The following is a 20,246-nucleotide window of genomic DNA, read 5'->3' as shown; positions in this document are numbered from 1 at the left end:
AAGGGTTTGAAAACTATTTTACAAAAGCAAATAAATGTATTTCCATTTTACATTTGAATATGTAACCACGATACAAAGTTGGCCATACAAATATTTAAATATTTTAAAGTGTATTAGTGGAACTAGTGCCAACAATAGAATTATTTCTGAAAGAATGGTGAATTTTTACCACAATTTCATCATGGTCTGTCCTCCAAAATAAAATCCCAACACTAACTAATCAACTAAATAAGTATTTGCTATAGATGCAATCACCATATATATATATATTGCTTTTAAAACAGCTATAAGTGTACACCAATATCAAGTTTATGCAAAATATACAGTATTTTTCAATTTCTCTGTCCATATCTGAACTCACAAAAGTGTTTTGGAACAATCCCCGGCTACTTATTTTGTTAGTAAGGACAAATCTTTCTAAATACATACATTAGATCATGAAAACAGTTGAAAATACAATGAAGGAGCAATCAATTCACTACTATAAATAGCATATGTGACATAAGATTCCAATAATCTAATCTATACAAATTTTTATCTAGCAAGTACTATATTACCTAATTTCTGCACAAATAGATATACAAATATGTAGTTCTCAAAATTCATTTGTGGACATTACACAACATTACACAGCGGTAATTACATTCATCAATAAAAATTACTGTATTAGGTTGTAGGGTTACAGATATTACAAATAACTTAAATTATTGGTTTCTAAATGAAGAAAAAATCAAATGGCACAGCGTAGTGTTACCTATCTTCTTTCCAGCTTACACCAAATGCTAATAACAAGTACCATTTAAGTCAGTTTCTCATTTGAACGTGAAGTGTTTGTAAGTTTCCAGAAATTTAAAAGTTCTTTCAAACTTCATATCAAATGAGTTGTAGATCTACTTAAAGTATGACTTCTTCTTTCAAAGAAGGAAGGAAGGCTGACAAGGGAGGGAGATGGAATGCCCTGAAAAGACAAAATACATAAAATATATTTAGTTTTTATTAAAATTTTTAACATAGTTCAGCATCATGCATATCATTTTTACCTTTTAAGAAATTGCCACTGAAACTGAGTAAAAGACATCTGAAAATACTAAACTCCTTGATTAAAGAAATTAACATTAAGGATGTGGTAGTAAGAAAAAATACTAAAGCTAATATTCTTTAAAATAATGGCCAGCCTATACCATTACTAGGGATATACCTCAGTAATATCAGAAACACGATACAATAATGCCCTCTGCGTGCCTACGTTCATTGCAGCTCTATTTAAAATAGCCAAAATCTGGTAACAACCCATATGCTTGAAAATGATGAGTGACTAATGAAACTGAGGTACATCTACACAATGGAATACTATGCAACAGTTAAGAAAAAATGAAGTCACAGAATTTGCCTGTACATAAATGAATATGGAGACTATTATGTTGAGTGAAATAAGTCAGAGGGAGAGAGATAAACACAGAATAGTCTCACTCATCTGTGGAATTTAAGAAAAATAAAAGACAGTATAATAATAGTAATACCCAGAGAAAATAGAGATGAGGGCTGGAATAATCATGCTATAATGAAGCTTACCACAAAGAGTGGTAAGTGCAGTTAGAGAAATAACTACACTAATAACTACTATGACAATGATTAGAGAGCAAGAGGTACAATGCCTATCTTGAAGAGAGAGGAAAATAGAGGACACTAGTGATAGGAAAGCTGCACTGTGAACAGGGGGTTTGCATTTTATGGCTGAAACCCAATTACGAACATGTTTGTAACCATGGTGTGTAAATAAATTAAGAAAAAATTCTTAATATGTAAAAATAAATAAAACAATAGTTAGCCTAGTATATTATATAATTTAACTGGAATAGATACTGGCTTACAACTAGTAACTGTAACTTCAGTTATTTAGTAGCTCCATGATTCAGATTATTGTCTTTTAATTATGAATTATTAAACATGCTTTTGATGTTTAAAAGGAAGTACATTCAAAACATCCTAGTAGTTTTCTTCTTAATAATATAGCAAAATTAAGACTGCTACCACTGGGGTGGAGCAATAGCACAGAAGTAGGGGTTTTGCATTGCATGTAGCCCACCCAATCGATCCCCAGAATCCCATCTGGTCCTCTGAGCTGAACAATGCCAGATATATAACCAGAACATACCCAGCCCCTCCAAAAAAAAACAAAGAGTGCTACAACATTTTTTTTTCTTTTGGGTCACACACTTGGGCTCTGTACTCAGGAATCACTACTGCAGGCTCAGGATACCATATGGATCCTCAGTTGGCCATGTGCAAGGTAAATACCATACCCACTGTACCTATGTCTCCAGTCACAAGAGTGAAACAAATTCATGAGAAATAATCTTATATATTTAGGTCATACATTCCTTGAGACTATTTATGGCATGTGATTATTTGCAGAAATGTGTGCACATAATTCTGATAATTATTGAAAATCTGATATAACCTTTAGATAATCAATAATAGATATTAAGGTAGTGACTGAAGCCATATACATGAGTAAGTCAATCATATTGTGTATCTCTTACACATATAGTTGTTTACCTTGCACACAGCCAACCTAGATTCAATCCTAGGCATACTATATGGTCCCCTGAGTACCACCAGTATTAATTCCAGAGCACAGAACTGTAGTAACCTCTGAGGACCGCTGGGTGTAGCTAAAGGGGAAAATAAGGATTTTTCTTTCCCAGGACAGAGATAGTCCAGCTGGTAGAGTGTTGGCCTTGCATGCAACCGACTGACACATGTTTAATCCCAGTAACCCAGAGAACCACCAAGAATAATTTCTGTGTACAGTGCCAGGAGTAAACCCTGAGCATTTCCAGGTGTTGCCCAAAAATCTCTTTAGGGGCTGAAGCAATAGCACAGCTGTAGTGCATTTGCCTTGCATGTGGCTAACCTGGGACAGACCTGAGTTCAATTCCCAGCACCCCATATGGCCTCAAGCCTGCCAGGAGCGATTTCTGAGTGCAGAGCTAGGAGTAACCCCTGAGCGCAGCCAGGTGTGACCCATAAACAAACAAACAAAAGTCTGTACCTTAATTACTAGTATTGTAAATCACAGTACCTCAATAAATGAATAAAGCAATAAACTCTGGAAAGCATGATAAGAGGGACAGACACAGAATGATCTCTCCCATATGAGGTATATAAGGAATCAGAGCTAAGGATTAACAATGCCCAAAGATATGAGAAACTGAGAATTGGTCTTCAGTAGAAAGTTTATCACAGTGAAAGTAGAGCGGGAGGAATACTGAAATAATGATAAAATGAAATGGACACTGGTGGAGGGTATGGTGCTAGAATATTTCATGTATAAACCTTACTTTTAACAATTTTGTAAGTCATGATGCCTAAAATAAAATTTAAAAAGAATCTTTTGCCATCATTAGTGGTACTGTAAATAAGAGTACCTCATTAAAGATATTAAAAAAAAAACTTTCATTGAGCCAAAAGTAGCACTTTTGAAAAGAAATATTAAGTTGGTTAGTGGTCTAAATGTATTGTTTCATTGTCAAAGCTAAACATAATCAGAATTAATCAGAAACATGCACAAGGGGCCGGATCAGTAGAGCGTTTGCCCTGCACATAGCTGACCCAGGTGTCCCATATGGTCCCACAAACCAGGAGTGATTTCTGAGTGCATAGCAAGGAGTGTCACAGGGTGTGGCCATAAAAACAAACAAAAAAAGAAACATACATAAAAAATCTAAAGTGAATATAAATAAAATTAATAAGAAAAAAAGGTAAGAAGATAAAAGGTTTTAACACATATAAATGGCTAACTGTAAATTTTAATGCCAAAAAGGTAGTAACCTATAAATAATCAATTAGATAGTAAAAGTGTTGGTAAAGTATTGTCACTTAAATGATAACACAGTAATAATTTAAGTAGGCATTATAAAAGTTCATTTTCTTCACTATTTGTTATCTATTTTTGTTTTCCTATTAAATTTTGTATTAAATACCACAAATCTAAAATTATGAATAGAATTTGGACCATAAATCTACTTTATAAGAAAATTATTACTATTTTTAAAAGATCACCTTCATAAATTTCTTACAGGAATGAATTTCTCTGGACTTACATAAATTGCCCAGTAAAAATATTTTATCTGTCAATAATCAAAGAACTACTATCAAGACTAAATTGTTGTTAGGTCAAAGCAGTTGTAAGTTGTGAATGTCAGAGTTCCATTCAATAAATGATTCTAATGAGGAAGAATATTTTCTATCTTGTAAATATAAATTTAAATAGCTAATAAGCTCACATTAAACTTCACGAGGCTTGTTTCCATTACTGGTTGGCATATCTCCTAATTCTTCACAAATGTCAAGATGAGTTTGATAGATTTTTTTTGAAATTTGAAAAATTAACATTTCCTTCTAGTATTTCTGAAAATCTAGCTCGTGAGGCAGATTGACGTATAGATGGAAACCAGGAGTTTTGCGAGCACCCACTAGTAGAGTTTGAGCGCTGAATATTAACATGCTTAGAAAATCCAATTACATTGCTTGTGGAAACAGAATGGGTAATCTGTTAGAATAGAAATATGCAATTGAGAAGAGGCATGAATGGTTTGATGATATTTTAGGTTCTTCTTATGTAGATTGTTTGCATAAACGTGACAAAAACATAATTTAAAATAATTTTCTAAAATTCTTCTATAAAATCCAATTATCCTTAGCTGAAAAATGATGTTCCATAGTTGCTATCATTGTATGAAATAAATGATAATGCACTTAAAAAAGTTTATCTGATCTAAATGGATAACTGCTCACTATATTTAATTTTAATATTTTTAACTGATCAAATTTCTTAAAACACTTATTTGTATTACCAGCTAAGTACAACTTCTCTACCATTTGCTTAAGATTAATCTTGATCAAAAATTCATACAAGGGGCCGGAGAGATAGCATGGAGGTAAGGCGTTTGCCTTTCATGCAGGAGGTCATCGGTTCGAATCCCGGCGCCCCATATGGTCCCCTGTGCCTGCCAGGAGCAATTTCTGAGCCTGGAGCCAGGAATAACCCCTGAGCACTGCCAGGTGTGACCCAAAAACAAAAAAAAAAAAAAAAAAAAAAAAAAAAAAAAAAATTCATACAAACATACTTAAAGATTTGGCTTTAACTCTTTGGTGTATTATTTAAAGATAAGTAGCTTCTTAATAAAACTTTTTGAGCATCAGTATAAATTCTATAATATTAAAAACCACTAAAAATATTTACTATATAATCAGAGCAGTTTACATGTAGTAATTTAATCCTTACAGTGACTATATTAGACTCATTTCAAGATGGTAAACTTTAAGAGAAAAAAATCATGGGAGCCAGAGAGATAGGCCTACCTGAGCCCACCAGGACTGGGCTGAAAGTACCCAGAGCAGTGCTGGAAGAAAGGAATAGAGAGAGGAGAGAGAGAGAAAAGAATGAGAAGCAAGAAACAGAGAAGTATCATATAATTAGTAAATAGCAAAGCCAGGATGTAAAGTTTAAATGCTCTACAGCACTACTCAAACTGCTTCATGATATATAAATCAAGTAGATACATATATGTGCATGTTTATTTACAAACACACTGATTTATTTACTCCTTTCGGTAACAATAAAGGATAAATAATATTAACATTTTTCTCTCATCTAAGAAAATTACTTAAGGTCACGTAAGTCAAAAGTGACAGTTAATGCTTTTCCTTTTCGTTTTTTGGGACACACTCAGCTGTGTTCAGGGCTTACTCCTTAATCTGTGCTCCAGTATTATTCCTGTTAGGGCTTAGGAAACCATATGTGGTACTGGGATCAAAACAGTTTTGGGGGCCGGGCGGTGGCGCTAGAGGTAAGGTGCCTGCCTTGCCTGCGCTAGCCTAGGACGAACCGCGGTTCGATCCCCCCGCGTCCCATATGGTCCCCCAAGCCAGGAGCGACTTCTGAGCGCATAGCCAGGAGTAACCCCTGAGCGTCACCGGGTGTGGCCCAAAAAACAAAAAAAAACAAAACAAAACAAAACAGTTTTGGATGAGTGCAAGGAAAGTGCTCTATATGCTGTAATATTGCACGGGCCCCAGTAATTGTTTCTCTTAACCTTAAGAGGGTAAGCTAATAATTTTACAAAGAGACAGATAACTCATAATTTGTTTTGTGATAGTAATAAATGTTATGTATGTCCTAATAGTACCTAGTATCTGACAGAATTTTGGAAGGCTAAACTTTAAATTGTTTTGAAAGCATTAAAAAAATACATACGAATTGAGGATTTAAATTATCCTCTTAAATTCATATTCAGAGATTATCATCTACTCATAAAAATAGCAAACATATAACTCAATCTGCCGTATTACTGAAGATAACTTTTATGAACAGAAACATTCCTATATATGTTAGTAGAGGGATATGCCAGAAATATTCTTCGTTTGTTTTCCTTCTATTTTCTGTGGAGAGGATGTCTGGGCCACACTCAGCAGTGCTCAGGTTTTACTGCTGGCTCTAGAATTCAGATCACTAGAGATCACTCTGAGGGTTCAGGGAAAGATATGCCATGCTGAGGATAGATAAAATAAGGGTTGACTGTATGTAAGGCAGTTGTCTTAACCCCTGTACTATCTCTCTGACCATGAAACATGTTTCTTTTCTACAGACTTTAGAACATATCCTAAATCCCAATAAAATTTCACACCAAATAAACTACAATTAAATGTGTATTCAATTCACTTTAGTTTTCTCAGTTATCTTTTTCAAACAAGAATGAGGTATTTAGATATATTATGGGGACAGAAAAAATTAAAAAAACCCACATCAAAGCCATAAATACCATTAAAATCAAGTCACTTACTGCTAATGATGACGTGCTAGATAGACGACTCAATACATGCTTGTCATTGCTGGAAGGACTTCTTCCTTCCACAGAACTTTGGGATGTCATAAGAGCTCTACGTAAAGCTCTTTTGGGTGTTTTGGAAAAAGAGAAGGCTCTCGTAACCTAGAAATAGGAAGAGGTACAATTAAGTAAGCTACATCATTCATATAGCTTTTAAGAATTAATATACAATGATCTATCAAATTTTTCTATCAATAGTATATGATGAATTTGTATTTCTTTAAACAAAGCAGTAAGAAAATGCAGTTCAAGGTAGAATGTTCTATCCTGCATTCACAGAACACAACAGAGAAATAAAATAGAAATCTTCCCAAGGGATAAAAACCTGGATTGTTTGATTCTGCTACAAAACTGTGAGACTTTAACTCAACTCACTTTCTCTGCTGAAAGTACAAGAGGTCATTTGAATCATCTTTTAATTTTTTTTTTTTTTTTTTTTTACGGCCAGAGTGATAGCACAGCGGTAGGGTGTTTGCCTTGCATGCAGCCGACCCGGGACAGACCCGGGTTCTAACCCCAGCACCCCATAGGGTCCTCCGAGCTTGCCAGGAGTGATTTCTGAGCATAGAGCCAGTAGGAACCCCTGAGCACTGCTGAGTGTGGCCCAAAAACCTATAAATAAACACATTAAGAAAACATTTTTTTTTTAATTTTGGGACAAACCCAGTGGCAATCAGAGGTTACTACTACTGGCTCTGCTCTTAGAAATCATGCCTGGCAGGCTCAGAGTACCATCTGGGATGCCAGAGATTGAACCCAGGTACTCTGTGGGCCCTCATTTTAAAATTGTTACCTATTATCATTCGTGTTAAATAGTGGGGAATATAAAGATTATTAAAGTATAAGATTTATCTTTAAAAGCAAACAAAAATTTAAGTGAATCTACTAGCACATCATGACTGCTAATATCTCTTCAATATTTAAAATCTAGTTCTACTTTTATTTTTTATTTTGTCTTGGGGGCACACTAGGTGGCATTCAAGAGTTATTTTTGGCTTTGTGCTCAGGATCACTTCTGTTGGATCCATATGTGCTACTAGAGAATGAACCCAGGTCAGCTATGTGTAAGGCAAATGCCCTACCTACTGTACTCCAGTATCACTAGTTTTTTATTTACTTATTTACTTATTTATTTATTTATTTTTGTTTAGTTTTTGGGTCACACCCGGCAGTGCTCAGGGGTTACTCCTGGCTGTCTGCTCAGAAATAGCTCCTGGCAGGCTCGGGGGACCATATGGGACACCGGGATTCGAACCAACCACCTTTGGTCCTGGATTAGCTGCTTGCAAGGCAAACGCCACTGTGCTATCTCTCCGGGCCCTTTATTTATTTATTTATTTATTGGGGTTGGGTCACACCCAGTGACACTCAGGGATTACTCCTGGCTATGCGCTCAGAAATCGCTCTTGGCTTGCGGGACCATATGGGACACTGGGGAATCATGGGGGCCCATATGGGACACTGGGGAATCGAACCACAGTCCGTCTTAGGGTAGTGCTGGCAAGCAGACACCTTACCACTCTGCACCAGCGCTCCGGCCCCTCACTAGTTTTATTTTCAAAAAACCTGTTGCTAGCATTCTTACGTAGACTTAACAACTCTGAGAATGGGAGATAGGAATGTTATCTTCACCATGAGAATAATAATACACTTAAGGTTAGCAATTAGTTTGATTTGAGGTCTCCTGATTCGGTTGTGAGCATTTTGCTAAAAATAACTATATTGAGAACTATCCTAACAAAGTGAATGAATGAGAGAAGTAGAAAGCCTGTCTAGAGTACAGGTGGGGGTGGGGTGGGGAGGAGGGAGATTCAGGACATTGATGATGGGAATGTTGCACTGGTGAAGGGGGGTGTTCTTTACATGACTGAAACCCAACTACAATCATATTTGTAATCAAGGTGTTTAATAAAAAATCTAAATATTTAAAATGAATACACACATTTTACAGTAATTACTATATAAATGTGTATTAGTTAACATTATTAATAGTATATTATATAATTGATACAATAAAACAATAATGTTAGTAGTACATTCCTACAGAAATATAATGCATATAACTACCACTTAACAAGAACAGTAGAAACACGAAGTTATGATTACCATGTCAAAGAACATATTAAACAAAATCTATTAACTCTATAGATCATTTCTTTTTTTTTTTAAGCTAGTCAAGTGAAGCAGTGAGAGTGGAGAAGGAACAACGAAATCTGTAACTGGCTGTGATCAATTAATTGTAAATACCACCGCACTTGGACCAGCCTATAGATCATTTCTTAGAACCAATAGCAACAGTATTTTTATTTTTTTGTTGGGTTTTGTTTTTGAGCCACATCCAGTGACACTCAGGGGTTACTCCTGACTATGCGCACAGAAATTGCTCCTGCCTTGGGGGACCATATGAGATGCCAGGATTCGAACCACTGTCCATCCTGATCAGCTGTATGCAAGGCAAACGCTCTAACACTGTGCTATCACTCTGGCCCCAGCAACAGTATTTTCAATATGCTATTTTTAATAAACAGTATTTTATTATGCTCTGAAAATACACTTTGAAGGTATATTATATAATTATTTCATAAGACTCACTCTTTTTGATGTCTTTTTTATTGCTCTAGAAGCTCTACTCAATGTACTGTCCATATCTTTTGTATTTATTTCAAAGGCTTCAGGATCAGCAGTGTAAATAAGGTTCTCCTGTTAAAAAAAAGTTTTAAAACATACAAATTAAAAAGTTAAAGACAATTATTTGTATACCAAAATCTTTATTTACACTTAGCTATTTCCTCATAAGGATGTTTATAAATGAAGCTACTCAGTATTTTTTCTGACATTATTTGACATAATTTCTAATATAGGATGTATTAATTTAAAAGTTGAAATCAAGCACTTGATAAATGAAAAAGTCATTTTAAGAACAATGAATACAAAGGCAACTGAAATTTAAAATTTTTTCAATGTTATCAGACCTGTGATATATATTTCTCATGAAGGATAAAACTAGTATTTTCAATATATACAAATAGATATGAGTATATACATGTATACAAATTATTAAATATAAGTATAAATGAAGAACATGCATAAATTTAATATTAACCCTCTTGTATTGTAAAAAGTATTATATAAAATAAGTAAACAAAAATCAATAAACCCTAAGACAAGCTAAAAGGTTAATGGACATAATGCTTAAGTAATACATTTGTCCAAATATATAAACTATTACCACAAAACACTTCCACTGAGATAATCTAAAATTGAAACAAAAATGAACTTCTACATTTTTCTTCTCTGCTGCTATTTTTGGGCCACACCTGGCAGTGCTACTACTGGTGGGCTTGGGGGACCCTATGGGATGCTGGGAACAGAACCTGGGTGGACTAAGAGTGAGGCAAGCACCTTACAAGCTGTGCTATCACTCCACACATTTTCGCTTTCTTCCTTCGTTAACATCTATACCAATTTAAAGCCATTGGATTTGAAGTGAGAACAATTATTCCACGACTAGTAATGGACAGAAATCAGAAGGTATGTAGCTGCTTCCCATCTCAAAATTGTGTGCAAAATTCTGTGTATAATGTGCAAAGAGCATTATAGAGACAATATTTCAGGCAATATCTCTAAGAAAGTTAATGTATTGAAATTTATGTTTGGACTTTCAAAGAAAGCAATTTTACCTAAGTGAAATGATTTTGCATATTCCTACAGCTAATTTCACTTTAAATAAAGAAAATCTATGCTATTAATTGGTAAGCTGCCTCACTATTCTAACACTATAAATTATTCTCCTGAACTATCATTCTCTGGCTGGAGTGGATTTTATATAACCTATGACTGTTGGGTTTATCTGAAAATTTTCTCATCTATGAAATGTAGAAAATTCCTACTATGCTTAACCCATAATGATCATAAGGCTAAACAAGATAAGGCACTAAAGTCCTTTAAGATGAAAAGTTAAATTATTTTACAAACATAAAATGTTAAATATTATACTTTGGCTCTGCAATGCTTTAGTTCTTCATCACCAACACCAACATATAGAATCTTAATTTTTTTCTCCATATTTTGATTTTGGGCCACATCCGGAAGTGCTCAGGATCACTCTTGATGGGACTTAGGGGACCACAGAGTACTGGAGATCAAATGCAGGTTAGCTGTGAGCAAGGCAAGTGCCCTACCCACAGTACAGTCATTCTAGCCAAAGAGCCTTAAATTCTAAAATTCTCCAATTTACTTGGAACAACCAGATGCATCCTACCTCATACAAAGGCCTTTCTTACTTGATTCATTTGTTAAATAGCCAATAGTTGCTGATTTAGTTCCAATCAAGAAATTGTTCAGTACTTGCAATCATCAATTTTTTAAAATGGCACATTTTAGGGCTGAAGAAATAGTACAGCTGGTAAATCCTTGCTTATCTCGAAAGCAGCTAACCATGATTTGATTATTGGCATTCCATATGGATTGCCAGAACACCGAAAGGAGTGATTCCTGAGTGCAGAGCCAGGAGTAACCCTAAGCATTGCAAGATATGGCCCTGAAACTACAAATTGTAAATAAAAATGTTACTTTTTTTTTTTGGTTTTTGGGCCACAACCGTTTGACACTCAGGGGTTACTCCTGGCTATGCGCTCAGAAATCGCTCCTGGCTTGGGGGACCATATGGGAAGCCAGAGGATCAAACCCAGGACTGTCCTAGGTTAGCGGCGTGCAAGGCAAACGCCCTACCTGCGCTATCACTACAGTCCCTAAAAATGTTACATTTTTAAGAATAGTTATGACCAAAGGTGCTGAGGACATGATTACACAATTCAGTACAGTGGTGGAAGCCTGTTGTTTCAATGCTATGTACCAGAATACTTAAGGGCTACCAGGGCCACAGGTAGTACTGAAAGCTAGGGGTGACATAAATGCTAGGGGTCAAACTTAGTGCCTTGTACATGCTAAGCATGTGCTCTATCACAACCCATATCCCTGACCCAATATTACGGGATTCTGAGTAAAAAAAAATAATGCACACTAAATATAAAAAATTGACAGCAATAACCATGACTAAGCAGAACTTCTGGAACCATAAAGTAAAGACTCTTTTCTAGACTTCGACCTGGAACCTGTGCAAAAACCAAGATCTCTAAATACAGAAGACTGACTTTGACAACCACAACTGAGCACCATAAAAAGACCTCAGGGTTCGACAATGAGCATGGCCAGAGCCTGTAGTAGAGCCAATCATAGTATGTTTCAAGGGTAGAGAAACCCTGTATCCCTTAGGCCAAGGAAATTTCCTTTCTAATTTCTCCCCCAATTCTTACTGTGCTTATGCAAAACAAACAAACCTTGCCACATCAGTCCCCCTTCCTTTTTTCTTGTTTTTTTTTTCTTTTTTTTTAATTTATATTCATAGCTTCTAGACAGGGACTCCTCCCTGCCTTTTTTTTTCTTCTTTTCTTCTTTTTTTAATATGAGTTACCTTATTCTGCCTCATAAAAAAAAAAGTGCATAGTTCCAGGGCTAGGAGTTTCATGAATATTGAATGGAAATAAAATTGAGCAGACCTAAATACCCAACCCAAAGTCAATGACAATAGAATCAAGAGATCCAAAGGGACCTGTTACACTAGCAGTCTAGGAGGCTAAAGATAGAGATATAGAATTCATGCTAGAAACAGGGGCGAAGGGAGCTCAACACTGGTGGTGGAAATTGCCTAAATTCACTGTCACTATGTATCTTTTTTTAGCCCCACTCCCTTACACTATATATCTTAAACATAACTGTGAAAGACTTAAAATTCACATTGGTCTCAATATAAATTACTAAAAAAATAAAAGGTTATTTTAAATAAACATATAGTTTAACCAAAATTAAAATGCAAGTTGCCCCCCAACTTAAAAATTTGGAGTGCATATTGCCACTTCAAACAATCAGTAATAATTTGACCACTATATGGGATTAGGGGCTGTAGCGATACCACAGTGGGTAGGGTGTGAATGACTGGATTCTATCCCTGACAAAAGAAATAAAAAATTAGCATAATGGGCCCGGAGAGATAACACAGCAGTGTTTGCCTTGCAAGCAGCCGATCCAGGACCAAAGGTAGTTGGTTCGAAACCCAGTGTCCCATGCGGTCCCCGTGCCTGCCAGGAGCTATTTCCGAGCAGACAACCAGGAGTAACCCCTGAACACTGCTGGGTGTGGCCCAAAAAAAAAAAATTAGCATAACATTACTCAATTGCAACTAGAGTTGCATTCCTTTTTTTTTTTTTTTGCATATTTTGGTTTTAGGATTACACTCAGTGCCTACTCTCCAGCAGGTTTAAGGGACCACGTATCAAGTAGCATGGCCTTTGCATGTAAACTGTACACACTAGTCCTATGAACTATCTCCCTTACCCTTCAATTTGCCTCTTAAAATATTCAAAGTAGTAAGAGGAATAGTAACATTATTTAAATTAATTTGTCAATAAAATATACTTTGGGGCTGGAGTGATAGTACAGCAGGTAGTGCATTTGCCTTGCAAGTGGATGACCTGGGTTCAATCCCTGGCATCCCATAAGATCACATGAGCCTGTCAGAGTAATTCCTGAGCACAGAACCAGGAGTAACCCTGAATAGTGTCAAGTGTGCCCCAAAATAAAAAAAAAGAGAGAGAAACAAAACAAATAAAAGAAAATAATTCCTTTCTTATGATTTAGAAGTTAGAAATAAGTAATGGAACATCAGTGAAATTATTATCTGATCTCAGGAAATATATGGAACATGCAATTAAAAGATCACATATTAGCAAGAGACCAAACATCACATTTAAGTATTCTTACAACAGAGTAAGACTCTACCCTTCAATCTGACATAACAGAATACAGGACATTATATCAACAACAACAACAAACTATCAAGAGGTTTAAGCAAGTACTAAAATATCTAAGCCTTAGTTTCACATGTAAAATGAGATTAGATTGTTTTCCTTCAAGCTGAAATGTTGCTTTGGTTTTTTTTGGATATACAGTGCTTCAAGGCAAGCACCTTGGGGCCAGAGCTACAGTACAATGGGTAGGGCGTTTGCCTTGCAAACAGTGGACCAGGGTTCAATCCCCAGCATCTCATATGGTCCTCCAAGCCTGTCAGGAGTGATTTCTGAAAGCAGAGTGAGGAGTAACCCCTGAGCACCACCAGATTATGGCCCTAGCACCCCCCCCCAAGTACCTTACCCTCTTTACTATAATCTCCCCAGATCTACTTATTATTTTTTTTAATTTAAGTAAATGTAATTGTAATTATTCATAGTTGAATTTTAGGCATATAATATTCTAATACCAATCCTACTAGTGCTAACATTCTACCACTAGTGTTCCCAAATTAACCCATCCACACCCCACCTAATCCTGGACACACACATTTTAAAGTTTGATGGTTGTGGTTTAGATCTCATGTTTCCAATGTTGCTGTGTCTGTGGTTTAGATATTAGCTATACCAGTCTCCTACATTACCAGCCTGAGGTCCCTGACACCTGCTTCCCAGTTACTTCTCTTTCTCATCTTCTTCCTCCCCTCCTGTTTCCTTCTTTCGGTCCTTCTCCTGTTTAAGTCAAGGATGATCTAGACACCCCCTTTAAAAACGTGTAGTATTTTAAATATAGCAAGAGCTCAACTGAAGTAACAGGGTATCTGAATTTACAAACATTGCTTAGAGAAATAAACTTATTACAAAAATTTTTTTAATCAGAAGAACATTAGTAAATGTTTACTGCCATCTTGTGGTAATTTAAATTTGTAGATTTTTTTCATTAGCAATTCCTATTTCAGTTCTAAAATCATTGATAATGCTGTGACTAGTAATTCAATAGGCAGTATTTGAAGGGAAATTACCATGAACTCTATAGACTTCAGTATTGTAGTTGTAAATTTGGAAAGGACTGCATTAGACATCTAGTCACTAGCATCCTGATACATGCAGGAATAATTCTACAAAAGCAATCCTCCCACTTTATGCATGAACTATTTTATTCATACATAGAACTATGGAAAAGTGTCCTTGTAATGAATAATATACATTTTATAAGAAAAAGATGGATACATCATTTCTTTAGTCAATATTTTGTTGCATGAATTAGCACAGTATTTTTCTCCATGAACTTCTTAATGGAATAATTTCTTATCTATATCAACATATTCTTAATACTTTGGGGGAGGGGGATTGGGAGCTATACGTGGCCATGTTCAGGGCTTACCCCTGGCTCTACACTCAGGAACCACTCACAGTGGTGCTCAGGGATGCCACAGATCAAACCTGCACGTCAGCTATGTGCAAGGTAAATGTGGTACCTGCTATACTACCTCTCTGACACCACTTACTCATTTTTTTTTAAATGGGGGAATAGGGGGGCAGAGCCATGTGGTATCTCTTCTCTTATGGTACCATTGCCAGGGAGTGATCTGATTCCTGAGTGCACAGCCAGGAATTATCTCTGAGCAATGGTACAATGGGCGGGGCATTTGCCTTGCATGTTTGCATAAAGCTGACTTGGTTTAATCTCTGATATCCCTAAGTACAACCAGAAGTAATTCCTTAATGCAGAGTCAGATGTAACTCATGGACACTGATGGGTGTGGCCCCAAATTAAAAAAAAAATTTTTTTTTAAAAGTAAAAAATTTGGACCCAAGCTATTGTAAAAGAGATGTCTGTCTCCCAGCTGCCCACTACCTGCTAGCCAGTTCTCCACCGGATTCGAGTCTACAACAATGGTTACTGAGATATCTGAAGCTCTTTGCACTACATGAAAATAGTGACCAGTGCACTTTAGAAGAGTGTTAATCTGTGCTCACAATATAAATAAGAGAATATTGATCTGAAAACAACACGTGAGATCTGTAGAAGGGCCTGTGAGCTGAGATTACCAAATTATGTTGCTTCATGTTTGAGGTGGAGGACAGGGCGTCATTAGAATTTCGACACTGTCCTGCCTTTTCCCTGTACATTTGACACAGACATCAAAGATGCCTTTAAATCTGATGAGGATATCCATCCAAAGTTAGGAAATTTTGAGTGATCCAAGTAAATCCATAATTGAAGAATTTTGCCTCTGACTGATTTCACAAGAAAGGTTCTAGTGGAAATTAAAGAAAGCTTCCTCCATTCTATGCATGCAGCAAAATTAGAAATTCCAAAATGAACCTAAATGATTTCATCAGCATGGATTTGAAAGTTGCCTGGAAAGCAGTCTACTCGTTCTCCGACTTTGTGTAGTATTAACCACTGAATCAGAGACGTAGATGCAAAGTCAGAGAGAAGAAACTTCAGGTTGTGAACAGCACATCCCTTTATCTGGGACAGCAAATTGTAATGGTGTGATTGACTTAGAATTATGTTTGCCTCTTTTAATTCACACAAATACAGACTGACTAAATATCTGAAGGATGTGTCAAGTTGAAGTTTGATGTAAATTGTCCTGATATGTCTTATTTGTTCAAACATAACCTGACTTGCTAAAAACTGCTCTTGGCATGATAGGAATTTGGACTTTGTGTTGATTTGGGGTTGAATTCTTCTCCAGCTTTATTTTAAGCTCCTTTTTTTTATATTTAAGCTTCTTAAGACCAGGCACATTACTCATTTAAAGGTTTCAAGCTACTAAAATCTCCTATATATCATAAACAGTACACCTCAGTATCTTTCAAAGTCAGACTTAATTATGACAAAATAAACATTTTATTCCCCAGCAAAGTTCAACTCAATCTCAGGAAGGGTATGACGCTATACTAAAATAGTTCATCTACAATCTTCAATATGTCATTTGTGAAAGATGAAGAGGTTTCTACATGGCACTTCAACATAGATGAAGGCATTAAATTATTGTCTAAGAAATCTATATTTCCCCCCTTTTTGCCGTTTCTCTCTTGGCCCGGCTTGGCTTCCTGGCTTTTGGATCTTTGGGCCGCATGAAGCCCAAAGGGAAGATGGCTAACAGGAGATAAGATGCAGGGCTAGCAAAATATAGCTGAATGCTTAAAAGGTTGACATAGGCCACACACCTGTGGTGGCTAGGGCATAAATAAAGATGATTCTTCCTGAAGCCTGCGTGTGAGTGAGTCTTGATTACGCCGACTACCTGGGCCTGGAACTTGCCAGCTGGATGGGGGATGAAGCCACGTGGCTGGGGCCTAAGCACAAAGGCCTCCATCCACCGCCATCCAGCCCCATCGTTAATTATTTAATTCTACATCTGGCGCTCCGAACTTTGACCTGAATCCTGGACCCAAGAAACCAGCAACAATGGTAATATTTCTGCTTTTCAGTTTAATTTTGGCTCTTTTCGGGTGCACTAAGCCCAAAACACTGGGCCACGTGCAGCCATGTTCAAACATGGCCGTGACCCCATCTAGGGAAACAAGGGCAATTAAAACAGAAGAGGTGGAAGCTTGCATCACCTCCAGCCCAGGCCCAGGCCCAGAACTGAAACTTTGTTACAAGAAACAAAAACCTCGGCCTGTAGAAAAACTAATTAAAAGTCTAAATTGGAAACGGAGGAGAAAAAAGACTGTATTTAAAGTGGACTGATTTTCTGAAAATGACCTTTGGCTTGAATTTGGATTTCGACTTTGGAAATTTCGAACTGAACTTTTAGTTTAAATCACTTGGAACTCTGAACATCCAAAGTGCTCCCAGAGGGAAAAAAAGGCAGCGGTGAAGCCCCTGCGGCAAAAAGCTCCAAGCGGCAAGCTCCAAGCAGCTCGGCTCGGCTGGGATCTCGGCTGGAATCGGCTTGGCTGGGCTCAGCTTTGCCCGGAAAAGCGAAAAACCTGGAATCCACGCTCCAGATCACAAACCGGCAGCGGAGCCTGGAACTACGGAAGAAAGCCACGTGGTAAGATCAGCGTGGAACAAACCAACATCTGAACTTTAAAAGTTTACAAAAGCCACGTGGTGAGATCAGCGTGGGACAAATTAATCTAAACTATGGTTTTAGGTGTAGAAAATTAGTGGGTAGTAATATTTTACTCATAGTTGGTAATGAAATAAGTTTTAATTAGTTAGTGGTTAAAAAATAAAAATATAAGGGAGGTAATACAGATTAGCCCATTTTAACATCTAATTTCTAACCACCTGCATCTTTGTCTTAAGTCATTTTCTTTATAATTTAAATGTGTTTTGTTGTCTTTCAGAGTTAATATTTTCAATTGCAAAATGTTTTACTGTGTATTTTAATGTACTTAGCCTGTTTTTAAAATGTATGTTATGCATGTATGCTGAAGTACTTGTGTATAGAAAAAATATAGGAACAGTAAAGTTCCCCCAATATAGTTTAAAAATATAGGAACATGAAAGTTCCGAAATAGTGCTTGGTAAAAAAGCATTAATAGAATTTTAGGTTACAGGTGTAAAGTATATTTTGCAAATGATATGTTTTTGAAAAGGGCTGGTATATTAATTTTCACTCTATTACGTTGGTGCATAAAAATATTAAGAAAAGGAGGAAATGTTGGTGTACCTAGCTAAAACCCTGAAGTTGGGTGCAAAGACCCTAAGACCCACCCATATCTGGGAGGGGTCTTGGGAACCGGATAATAGGTGTAACTACCTGCAAGACCGCCCATTTCTGGGAGGGGTCTGAAAAAGGATAGATAAACCTCTGAGCCAGGGGATTCGGGCCCTTTTTGCCGTTTCTCTCTTGGCCCGGCTTGGCTTCCTGGCTTTTGGATCTTTGGGCCGCATGAAGCCCAAAGGGAAGATGGCTAACAGGAGATAAGATGCAGGGCTAGCAAAATATAGCTGAATGCTTAAAAGGTTGACATAGGCCACACACCTGTGGTGGCTAGGGCATAAATAAAGATGATTCTTCCTGAAAAAACAAAAAAAAAAAAAAAAAAAGAAATCTATATTTTATTTGATTTACTACAAACTACCTGATTTCTAGTGAATCATTTAACTTCAATAATTTAATTTTTTCATATATCTTCACTTTAATCTGTATGGAGTAAAGAAAATCAGATATTTATGATGGCATTTGATTTCAAGAGGTTGTGCTAAGAAACCTAAATTGACAATTTGCCCGAAAGAAAAAATAACTTGCTACAACTTCTTTCTTGCTTTCAGCAGATAAAAGAATAGAACAAAAACATCCTCCATTTCACAAATAGTGAGGTTAAAGACCAACATATTAGTCTCTGACTGAGTATATTACAAGTCCCAAAGCCTCACTAAATCAGAGCCATAAAAGTTGAAAGACCTAAACAAGAGTCTCAATGAAACGTTCATGTTTCTATTATAAAAATCTTTCACAAAATCAGTTTTCCTTAATATACCCAAAGCTAAAACTCTCCTGCATTCATAATTAACTATTTAGAAATATAGAAGTTTATTCAGACTGCACTGCCACAAAGTTTAAACTTTAATTATAATAGTAGTTTAAGAACTTACAGCATCTGCTTTACAAATGGTGTTGGCTACATGTCGACATAGCATCTTTAGCCAATTTTCTTTTGGAAGTTCCTCTGATATCATCTGGAAACTAAGCAGCACATTTGCCTGCTCTGTTGGTGGTCTCACAAGCAAAGCAAAGGCATTACGGCAATCTAAGGTTCCAGAAAAATCATAAACGTTAAGTTTTATTCCTTGGAAAATTATAAGATTTATGCTAATTCCCAGAGAGTAAAACTGTTCCAGTGAAACTATCTCTTCTCTATTCTCTCTTTCTCAATTTTTAAATTAGACAAAGTCATATCAAACTGAAACACTAAATATATTAAAAACAAAAACTACCACATGAAAATGAGAAAATAAAAATGTTAATATGCTGACATTAAGTACACAGTATTTTCTCCATGGCATTTAATGTTCTCGATAGAGCTTTTTGTTTGTCTCTGTGTTTGGTCTACACTTAGCAGTGCACAGGACTTATACCTGGCTGTCTATGATGGTTCACTCAGGGAGGTACTGGGAGGGGGGTGCGCATATGTAGCACCAAGGATTCAAAATGAGGTCCACATGTGAGGAAAGTGCCTTAATCCTTGTACTATCTTTTTTGTCCCAATAAAGCTTTTTATAGGAGTATAAAGTTTTTTTTTTAGAATTTTGGAAATATAATTTAATCTAAATATGTGATGTGATTATAATTCTTCAAACTGAACCTACTTATTTATATCATGTTCAAAGAAATAAAATGTTCAAATATTAAAAATGTTATAGGGGCCAGAGCGGTAGGGCATTTGCCTTGCATGTGCTGACCTAGAACGAACATTCCATATGGTCCCCCTAGCCAGAAGCGATTTCTGAGCGCATAGCCAGGAGTAACTCCTGAGCATCACGGGGTATGACCCAAAATCAAAAAACAAACAAAAAATAAAACAAAAACTG

The 20,246-nt window shown here is 36.3% G+C and overlaps 1 protein-coding gene across 1 annotated transcript in view; it reads right to left on the bottom strand.

The window, feature by feature from the left end:
• Positions 1-868: 868 nt before the first annotated feature.
• ECT2 (epithelial cell transforming 2) overlaps positions 869-20,246 on the bottom strand; it is a 58,314-nt gene continuing 38,936 nt past the window's right edge. The window contains exons 20-23 of the mRNA XM_049775245.1: positions 19,311-19,465; positions 9,486-9,593; positions 6,849-6,995; positions 869-958 (exon numbers count right to left, since the gene is read on the bottom strand). Coding sequence (XP_049631202.1) covers positions 869-958; positions 6,849-6,995; positions 9,486-9,593; positions 19,311-19,465 — 500 coding nt within the window. The remainder of the gene's footprint in view (positions 959-6,848; positions 6,996-9,485; positions 9,594-19,310; positions 19,466-20,246) is intronic.

Source organism: Suncus etruscus, chromosome 6 (assembly GCF_024139225.1).
Source record: "Suncus etruscus isolate mSunEtr1 chromosome 6, mSunEtr1.pri.cur, whole genome shotgun sequence".
Classification (NCBI taxonomy): domain Eukaryota; kingdom Metazoa; phylum Chordata; class Mammalia; order Eulipotyphla; family Soricidae; genus Suncus; species Suncus etruscus.
The sequence above is the reverse complement of the archived record's forward strand: the minus strand, read 5'-3'. Positions and strand labels throughout refer to the sequence as shown.